At 45.5% G+C, this 10,283-nt stretch overlaps 1 protein-coding gene across 1 annotated transcript in view; it reads left to right on the top strand.

Moving 5' to 3' along the window:
- Positions 1–1,156: 1,156 nt before the first annotated feature.
- gata3 (GATA binding protein 3) overlaps positions 1,157–10,283 on the top strand; it is a gene marked incomplete at its 3' end in the record, with an annotated part of 9,934 nt that continues 807 nt past the window's right edge. Inside the window, exons 1-4 of the mRNA XM_084447951.1 lie at positions 1,157–1,407; positions 2,782–3,297; positions 5,758–5,903; positions 7,730–7,855. Coding sequence (XP_084304077.1) covers positions 1,173–1,407; positions 2,782–3,297; positions 5,758–5,903; positions 7,730–7,855 — 1,023 coding nt within the window. The 5' untranslated portion in view covers positions 1,157–1,172. The remainder of the gene's footprint in view (positions 1,408–2,781; positions 3,298–5,757; positions 5,904–7,729; positions 7,856–10,283) is intronic.

Raw genomic sequence — 10,283 nt, 5'->3', positions numbered from 1 at the left:
ACATTAAGTTGAACGATTTTGTCCCAAATGAACTATGTGGATTTTATGTTTTTATTTATCGCCTATGGTGTTGATAGCATATTTATGCATATTCTTTGTAATAAATAAAACAACCTACATCACATTACTGGTGGGGAGTTGCATACAGTGAAACCTGTAGGATGTTATAATAACATGTTAGCAAATCATCAGACAAATATCAAACAAATATTTTATAACATTTGTATTATTCTAATGTTGTTTTCGCGGCCTGTAAATCTTCGCAGTAGTTCTTGGTCATCTAGCCTGGTCCACTTGATTCAATTAGGCCGAGCAGAACAGGCCCCGCCCCTCACGATGACACCGACAGACCCTCCTTAAGTTGCGTCGCGCCACAGCTGTCTGCGAGCATTGAGCTGGCTGGCGCCATTCTGAAAGAATGCCTTCACTGTAAAAAAAAAAAGAAAAAAAAGGGAGAGAGAGAGAAAGAGAGAGAGACTGCCAAAGAAAGAGAGAGAAGAGAGAGAGAGAGAAACACACCGACGGAGCGAGTTCAGAGAGAGAGAGAGAGAGGGAGAGAGAGAGAGACAGAGAGAGAGAGAGAGAGAGAGAGAGAGAGAGAGAGAGAAACACACCGACGGAGCGAGTTCAGAGAGAGAGAGAGAGACAGACAGAGAGAGAGAGAGAGAGAGAGTCGCAGAGTAAATTGAGAGGGTTGCCACTGCGCACAAACAGAGATTTGATCTGTGAGTTTAACTTCGCTGCTAGTCAGTGTGCAGTAAGACCTCTACCGAAAACAACCTTGCGTTTAAACATACCGAAACAACTTGTTGAGTCGGCTTAATATTGAAACTTTGAGAGGGAGAAGATACACTATTTAAGTTGGACTGGATACGACTTTTGGACCTATGACATTTTAATGTAGTTTTGTTAAGATTCTACTCATTAAATTCATTGCTCGGGCAAATTCACATTAATGTGAATCCCTGCCAAATGACCGTAGCCTTTTAATCAGACTGCGGCATTGCATTGACATCGGGGCCAGACTCTGAACCAAGACGCTCTCCTCTCTCTCCCCAGGTGAACGGAAGAGCCTGTGGATTAAGCAACGCAGGATTTTTGGACAGATATTTTTCTTATTTCTTGACCTGTATCGGTATCCTCCGGTGTGCATGAACGTTTGCTAAAAAGCAATGGAGGTTAGCGCGGATCAGCCACGATGGATGGGTCACCATCACCCCGCGGTGTTAAACGAACAGCATCCCGGCTCACACCACCCGGGTCTCGGCCACTCGTACATGGACCCCTCGCAGTATCCCCTCGCCGACGATGTGGATGTACTGTTTAATATCGATGGACCAGCGAACCACGTCCCTTCTTACTATGGAAACTCAGTCCGCGCCGTCCAGAGGTACCCTCCTCCACACAGTAAGTACTTCTTTATTATTAACAGAAGAGTATATAACTGTATTGATCCAGACACACGCACTTTTAGTTTTTTTGTTTCAGAGAGAGAGAGCAGTCATCTGTTTTGCAGTCTTTGGAAACCAATAGCCTACTTGTCTTATTCAATGAAGTGTTCCGAAACCATGCCGTATTAATGTGTGGCTTACCTCTTCTCTTGGGTCTTTGGTTACTTTCATGTAAAGCTCACATAGATGTGTGTTACACCAAGTCGATCCCACTGTGCGGAACCCTGTATATTGTTGCATTATTTCTTTTTAGCCATGCTTTTTACTCTCTGTTAAAAAGGCAGGATAGACCCAACCAATGATCAAGTTCTTCCTAAATAAATTAGAAATGCACTTATTGACAGATAAAAACTCTTTACCTATATGACAAATTATTTAGGCTATAGACTGTAGCATATAGGTCATGACTTGCGTGCACGTCTCCAAACGAACGAATTTGTAGACGCGCATGACGCAAAGGCCTTACGACATGTATTTTGTGTAAAGTTGGGTTGTGATACATAAATTGGATAATGATTACCATTTTGGTGGCCATGTACATTATTTGTTGAATAATCTATATTATTGAGGGCAAAATAGCCCCAATTGCGGTAGAGCTATTGGTTGAATTTATTGACATTACTTCCTGGACGGAATAATGAATCACGACCCAGTTTCTCTTGCAAGGTTTCACTATTCTACACACAACTCAGATCATGTCCTCTGCGCTGAGGCCAGCGGGCTAAATACACAGTTGTCTTGACAGATGCGGCACTAACTGGGTTTTGGACATAACACAAAATAATATATTCAGAGGGAAATAGACACAAACCCATTACGCGTTTGTTGCCACAAGCTTGCATCACTGTAGAAATCGTTGAGGTGTTTTATCATGTCTGGATATTTAGGAAGGATGTTTTGATTGTGCTATAATAGAACAACTAATTCAGGCATTAGTCATTGTATTGCAGAATAGCCCCAGCACCTAGTAATAACCTATAAATAGCCCAGTTGAATAAGTAGGCTACCGGGAGACGAGAAGACTAGGCCCTCATCTCTTTTAGTCCCTGTCACGTTAGTAAATTATTATCTTAGTTGATCGTCTACCATCAATTTATTTTGAATGCTTAATAGAAACATGTAGGTTAATAGAGCCCTGTTTTGGACACAGGTAGGCTATCTTTGACCTTATCGGTGACGTAAAATACCTCTTTCCATCATTGGCCCACGCAATACAGCTTGAAAATGGAATAATGATTTCAGAGAGAGAACGTAAGGGCCAGACGTGTTGTTTATGGGATCCAGACACAGCGTCTCAGCGTCTCATGGTTTTCTCCTTGTTGCCCAACAGGTAGTCAGGTGTGTCGCCCGTCTTTACTGCACGGCTCGCTGCCATGGCTGGAAGGCAGCAAAGCCATCGCCCAGCACCACAGCACTTCTCCATGGAACCTGAGCCCGTTCCCCAAGAACCCTCTGCACCACGGCTCCCCCGCTGGCCTGGCTGTCTACCCTTCGGCCTCCTCTTCCTCCCTGTCTGGCCACTCCAGCCCACACCTCTTCACGTTCCCCCCCACCCCACCGAAAGACGTGTCCCCCGACCCGGGCATCTCCACCCCGGGCTCCGGCAATGGCCGCCTGGAGGACAAAGAGTGCATAAAGTACCAGGTGTCCCTGGCTGAGAGCATGAAGCTGGAGTCAGCTCACAGCCGGAGCATGGCGGGGGGACCGGGCGCCCACCACCCCATCGCCTCATACCCATCCTATGTCCCCGAATACGGGCCTGGCCTCTTCCCACCGAGTAGCCTGATAGGTGGGTCATCTTCTAGTTATGGTTCCAAAACAAGACCAAAAACAAGGTCCTGTTCAGGTAGGCGTTCCGCTTTATTACATTAACATTTGATCTAAACTGTTACAAAAAAACACAAGTTGACAGAATGCAGTCATCTCATGAGAGTGAGGTTTAGTCCCCGAATGTGACCATCCTTCACTCCTCCCTCCCATCTCTTTCTTTCTCCACACGATCAACCTCTCTTTTTGAGCCTTGACCTGTTACTGGGGCAGTAATGTGGCCTTTCAGACCACAGATCTAATCTCCAGGGATTATTCATAGACACTTCAAGATTCGTTTGAGGGACACAAACTTGGCAATAAAAAAAAAAAAATTGTAATAGCCTGCTAATGTTAATGACACTAAGAGCAATATAGAATGATGATGATATTAGCAACAAATAATGTTACAATAACAATATTACTTGAATAATCTAGATTATTTCTGAGTTATGTAACATTAATTCCATTTATGAGCACGCTTTTAGCCCATTACAAAACACGTTTTTAATCAGGATTAACGGGGCACTGATTTGCGAAGGAAATATCACTTGGAAATGAGTGGCGAATTCAGTTATTCAGAGAGCATTGGCACAGGTCTACATGAGATGTCACGTTTTCCACTTTCCAGTGTGTAGTTCAGTGAATGATCTAATACCCTCGGTGCAAATGGGTTCAGAGTGAAGCTCTGGGCCCACGCATGTATCAACTAGATCCGTTTTCACTATTTTTTCTTCTTCTTCTGGTTTTCATAGAGAGAGAGAGAGAGGGAGAGAGAGAGAGAGGGAGAGAGAGAGAATGAGGGCCAGCTCTGGACGAGGCCTCCGTGCCTACATGGCTGTCTCGCACCCGTTTATATGTTTAAGATAATCCCATTACTGTCAGACTGGTGCACGCGACAGTTGCATTGTTTATCCAGCGCCAGTAACTTTGATGGAGTCCGGATGTTCATCTGCATTCAGAGGGATAGCGAGGGAGCCGTGGCCGTGGCAGGGTGCTCGGATGTTCAGCTGCATTCAGAGGGATAGCGAGGGAGCCGTGGCCGGGGCAGGGTGCTCGGATGTTCGGGTGCATTCAGAGGGATAGCGAGGGAGCCGTGGCCGGGGCAGGGTGCTCGGATGTTCAGGCTCATTCAGAGGGAATAGCGAGGGAGCCGTGGCCGGGGCAGGGTGCTCGACTAGCGAGGGAGAGGAGAGGATTACTCCAAAACACAGGGTTCATTATTTTAAAGGTTATTGAGGCACTGCTCAAAAACCAGTTATCTATAATGAGATTAATATCAGTGGCATGGTTTAGAAACACACAACTCTGGATTAGGCGATGCATATCGTCAGGCTTAGGTTATTCACTATTTCATATTCACATATAAAAATTAAACGAGGATGTGTGTGTGCTGTATTGTGCGTTTAAAGCTTCACGCTGTCATCTAAGTGCGATTCTTTCTAAACGGGGTCATATTGGGCTGTGCTAACGTGCCGTTTTAGAGAAAGCAAGCAGAAAGCATGTGAGAGACTGCAGAAAGAGACTGTGGTCTCCTCAAACCCGGAACACGCATTGCGCAATGCAAAAACCTGTACATACATATTCTCTTTGAGGGCCATTGTGGAGACATAGTACTACTGACTCTTCCCTTAAAAAAAACAACGTTTGATTCGCCGTGTTCCTCGTCTAAAAAGAGCCCCGTTTGTCTGTCACATCTAAGGCACAATCAGAATGACGCATCTCGCTCTCTTGAAGAAGTCAAGCGATTTTTGCAGTAAAAAAAAAAGGGAAGTGCGGGTGCGTAAAGGCGCAGCGCGGAACAAAAGCCCTTCTCTGTGCGCGTCTGTGCGCGTCTGTGCGCGTCTGTGCTTTCAAACAACCCGCCGGCGCGGGGAGCCTTGTTTCAGTTTCAACGGGGTTTGGAGAGCAGAACGCGGGCGCCGCACACCTACCGGTGTCAATAGAGAAGTGTCAATCAACCGGAACATTTTATTTTAGTTATTTGAATACATTATTTTGATAAAATATATTATTATTATTATTATTATTATTATGCATTAAAAAAAAAAGAGGTTGTGTTCGTGAGAGAAAAAAAGGACCTTTACGCCCGACATTTTCATCATGGACACATATGATATTGTGAATATAATCCCTATTGGTTTGTTTAAATTACTTTAGAGAATATTAAAGGTGTTTTATTCAATGTTTGTATGATTTTTAATGCTAAAAATAAAACACCACTGTCCAGTATTGGCTACACATAAAACGGATGGTGCATTTTTAACGGTTATCCATTTGATGATATGCATGTCCTCGTTACAGTAATGTTGAAATTAGAAAAATACAAAGAACAAATTTGAATATTATGTTTTCATCCACCCATTTATCCCCACATTCTTAATCGTAGAGATTGTTTACAGATCATTTACAGATGTGAAATACTGTAGAATAGTTTCTCAGGGGCCAACTGACCACGTCGTTTTCTCCATCTCTCTGTGTGTGTACTGTCCTCTTCCAGAAGGTAGAGAGTGCGTTAACTGTGGAGCCACCTCGACCCCGCTCTGGAGGCGGGATGGCACGGGCCACTATTTGTGTAACGCCTGCGGACTCTATCACAAGATGAACGGGCAGAATCGCCCTCTCATCAAGCCGAAGCGACGACTGGTATGTTGCTGCCACCTGGTATTGATGACACTTCCGTCTCTCTCTCTTTCTCTACCCAGGAAGAAGTGTTAGCTGCAGGAAATTGACTCGCCAAGTGCAGGTCTCACTTCTTTTAGATTATAATAGCAAACTGCAGAATGTTATGAATAAGTATGATATGATATCATTTTTTTTGCTTCATCTTTATTTGCATATTATATTCTATCCCATTGAATCAACTAAATTGTATATCAATAACAATATGATTATGGGAAAGGCCTATAGCCTACGCTATTTTATGATTTTATTAGTCCCTGTATGGCATGATATCTGCAGTTAAAACACTTCAAATAGTGAAAGGACAGTTCATGTTTGAGTTCATACTTTTATTTTTCAAAACCCAATGCACCCTGCGCTATTCTCGGGGAACCCCCCTCACTCGTACCCGAGCAGACTGAGGAGTTTCCCAGAAAGGGCAAAAACTTTCGAGGCGAGGACGCGTTCGGATGAATTAGCCAACTCCTACCCCCCCCCCCCCTTCTCTCTCCCTCTCTCTAATGTGAAAACCTGACTTCCCAGGAAAAAGCTGCCGGATATCTGAGCAGCGTAGATAAGTCGCTTTTAACAACACAGACCGCTTCCACAGTCTAAACATGAAGGGAAGCGATGTCCGAAACAGCGAGGGGCGGCGAGGGGCCACGCAGGAGTCACGACTGGAGATTGTTCCTTTGTGGAGTTTAGGGAATCTCGGCAGAATATTCATAACGGAGGCAGAGAGGACGCGGCGAGAGTTTAGATGGAGAGAGGGGAATGAAAAAACGAGTGGACAGAAGTGGATGATGGCCTAGAAATAAACACAGAGTCCTGAGTTGTGCACATAGCCTGTGCGCTTTGTTTGCACACGAGAAGCAGAGGTTATTAGGCCACCAAACGTGGATAATTGGAAATCTCTTCGGGAGATAATGTGATGCCTTTCGTAGTAGTGTGTGTGTCCTATTCGGGCATCACATTGATTTTTTTTTAGAGAGATTATAACATCAATGTCAGTTCACCCAGCGAACTGGGCCTGGCAGACAGGCGCGTGGAGATGCCAAGTGAGACATTTTCACCAGTCAGGTCGAAATGAAGGCTTCAGCTTATCTTATGTATGCAAATCACTCCACCAGATCTCCACAAACTTTAATTATTTTCTGTAACATTTTACTTGTTACACGCCTCACGAAGTAGACATTATGTCGACATTATAGATCAGACACACGCACACAACATCACCAACAGCATGTGTCCATTTGGCCTGCGACCGTTTCATGCTGAGATAAAAAGCAGAAAAAGGCCTATATATTACAGTTAAAGCACTGATAGTCTAGAGATTAAGATACAACTGATAATTTAAAATTCACACACACGAGAAAAACAGCCCTAGCTTAGTCTTTATGCGTTATGAGTAAAGGGCACTCCAAACATTAGGATTTCACTTCAACAGTTATCAGTTTAATTTTGTGTTCAGTGGATGCATGGGCCAGACCCACTGTTACTTAGACGTTTTAAGGGGGAAATTTAATCAGATTTAATAGCTCCCATTTCAAGTCACTGCTTTTATGTCTTCTGTAAATATTTACTCTTGAGAGGGTATGTGCGCATGACGCTATTTTTAGTCGGCAGTCAAAGCAGCTCTGTTTTGGCATTTCTGTCTTAATTTGAAACTATTTACAGCGGATACACAGAGCTTTGCAGAATGTCAATAGAATGAAAGTTACGTTTATTCTGATGCTACATTTATTAAATAAGCCTGTTGGAAATAGACATCTGACGGACACGCATTCTCTCTCCCCTCTCTCTCTCTGTAGTCCGCGGCCAGACGCGCAGGGACATCGTGTGCAAACTGTCAAACAACCACCACGACACTTTGGCGAAGAAACGCCAACGGGGATCCAGTGTGTAACGCTTGCGGTCTATACTACAAACTGCACAATGTAAGCAATAGAGCTGCCTGTACATTATAGTAAGATATCTACTAACTTATCTAAGCATGTCCTGTGTCTCACTTTTCTTTCTTGTTGGAATTCTTTATTTTCACCTCCATCCTGTCCTTCCTGTCTTTCCATCGCCCATACCCCCCCCCATCACCCCCCAAGCAACATTTTATGCAGAGCTTGAAATATTTATCTCAGATAGCCCTATTGAGAATTGGGGGCACTGGCGATACGAAATAGAATTCATATGATTTATTGGCAGTAAGTATGAATCTAAATGTATGAGAGGCGAATTAAGCCCACAGCCCAGCCTTTGAATATTAAAGAAGAGCTTAATTAAAATTCGATTAATTTTCGAGGCCGATTTTATTTCAGGCCTTTTGGCACCAACCGTCTGGGAGTCGAAGGGCCCCTCTGACCACCAATCCGCCTGATTCGTTTTGGGGCGCGCGCTGTGGTTACTGCATCACCACATCATTTCACATCCTCCATCTGAGGACCCCAGGGAGCAGTTGAGCTCTCTCTCTCTCTCTCTGTCTCTCTCTCTCTCTCTCTGTCTCTCTCTCCCTCTCTCTCTCTCTCTCTCTCTCTCTCTCACACTCAGTTGAGAAAGCTGCACTTTTAGATAAAAAAAAATACAGAAGCAATTCCAAGATAGATACAATAAAATAATATATAAAACAATTATTATTATTATTATGATGATGATGATGATGATGATGATGATGACGATGACGGTACAAATAAGTGATATTTCTCTTGCACGTGAGATAAGCGGAAGGCTTCCTGCAGAGTTAATCTGATAAAGGTAGCCTATATCCCGTATCATGGCGCTCGGAGGAAGACTACCCCGCCACGCTCGCCTGCTCGTCACGCCAATGCTCCCTGTTAAATCATTTTCCCATGTTGCTTTTGGCAGATTCCGTAAGACCGAAGAAAGTGATCTGCACTCAGGTTATCAGGCCGTATAATAATATTTCCCAGTTACATATTAGCGTTTGAACTGACCCTGAACCTCAGCCTAATTGCAAAATTAGTTTGTTTTGGGTAAATTCTGAATTCTGCTGGGGCTTGCTCAAATTGAAAACAAATTCCACATTGTAAGCAGTGTTACAAGGAGCCCTTCTTCTCATAGGCGGGAGGCATCCTGACCTTTTTGGAAGCCGGCTGTACCTGAGCGCCAGCGTTAACATCACGTTATGTTGTGCACAGCAGAGCCAGAACCAGAGCCCGGTAGCCAGCCCATCGGTTGGAGCGTTCCCCCAGTCCGAGACTGGACCGGGTCACTTGACAAGTGACTGCCCATCAATCACTCCCTACCGGTGTGTCGTTGAGCAAGGCAGCAACAGCCCTAGCTCCTACTTATAAGTCGCTCCGGATAAAAATGTCTAGCTAACATTTCGCTGTGACTACACATACGTGACATGTGACAAATCAAGAAATCTTGAATCGTGCAGAACAAAAAAAACAAAACGTTTCCACCAACACACAGGGCTGTGTTGACACCCGAGGCGCAGGCCGTGGCGTTGCGCGTGCACGCTGGGTTTCCTCAACGCCGCGTCTGCAGTGAAAGTGTGCTCGTCGTCTCTCGTTCGCGTGTGAGTCAAGGTGTTAGCTATGCGGTCAGCCTAAGATCAGAGGACCAAGAGTTTCAGGAGCTTTCAGGTGGTTTCTGGCGGCGTGGGGGGAAGAGGAGGAGGATGAGGGGGTGAGGTTAGATCGCTGTACTGTACGTTCTCTATGGTGGTCAATTGACGAGTATAAACAGTGTGATGTCTGGGTTTGTTTGATGGCTCGGGGGGGGAGGTGCTGTAAGAGTAGGCCATAGGCCCCCGGTTTCCTGTGCGAGGAGATGCTGCTAGCGTAGCCTAGCGAGCGGATGAGTGTAACATGCGAGCGGATGAGCACGCAGAGGCGTAGAGTGAGGGGGCCTCCCCTGCCTTCGCGCACACTCAGGCGCGGTGGAAACCACATGAGTCCGGGGGCCACGTCGTCGTGCCCTTTCGCTAATCATCTAGGCCGCTCTACTCTGCGGTTCCCAGACAGCGACGAAATCCCGCCTCCCGTTTCCTCCTATAGGGAAACACTCCTAGAGATCAGGACGGCCTCATCCGCCACCCCTCATAATCCGGCCTAGAGACGGAATTCCATCATCCGGCTCTCATCCCGGGCTAAACCTGTGCCGGAATATGGCAGGCCGGGTCGTCTTGGCCCTGAGTTGGCGCAAGAGGCAGTGGCGCGAGATCAGGGTGGAGAGGCGGACTTGGCCGGTGCTGGCGGTCTTCGTGGCCATGTGTCTCTGTGGTCGGCTGGCTTGACGCTCGCTGCCAGACTCCTCTCTCTCTCTCTTTCTGTTTCTCTCTCTCTCCCCCTCTCTCTCTCTCTCTCTTTCTCTCTCTCTCTCTCTCTCTCTTTCGTCCACTCTCAT

This window comes from Borostomias antarcticus (assembly GCF_949987555.1).
Source record: "Borostomias antarcticus genome assembly, chromosome: 13".
Classification (NCBI taxonomy): domain Eukaryota; kingdom Metazoa; phylum Chordata; class Actinopteri; order Stomiiformes; family Stomiidae; genus Borostomias; species Borostomias antarcticus.
This window is presented reverse-complemented; position numbering and strand designations above follow the sequence as displayed.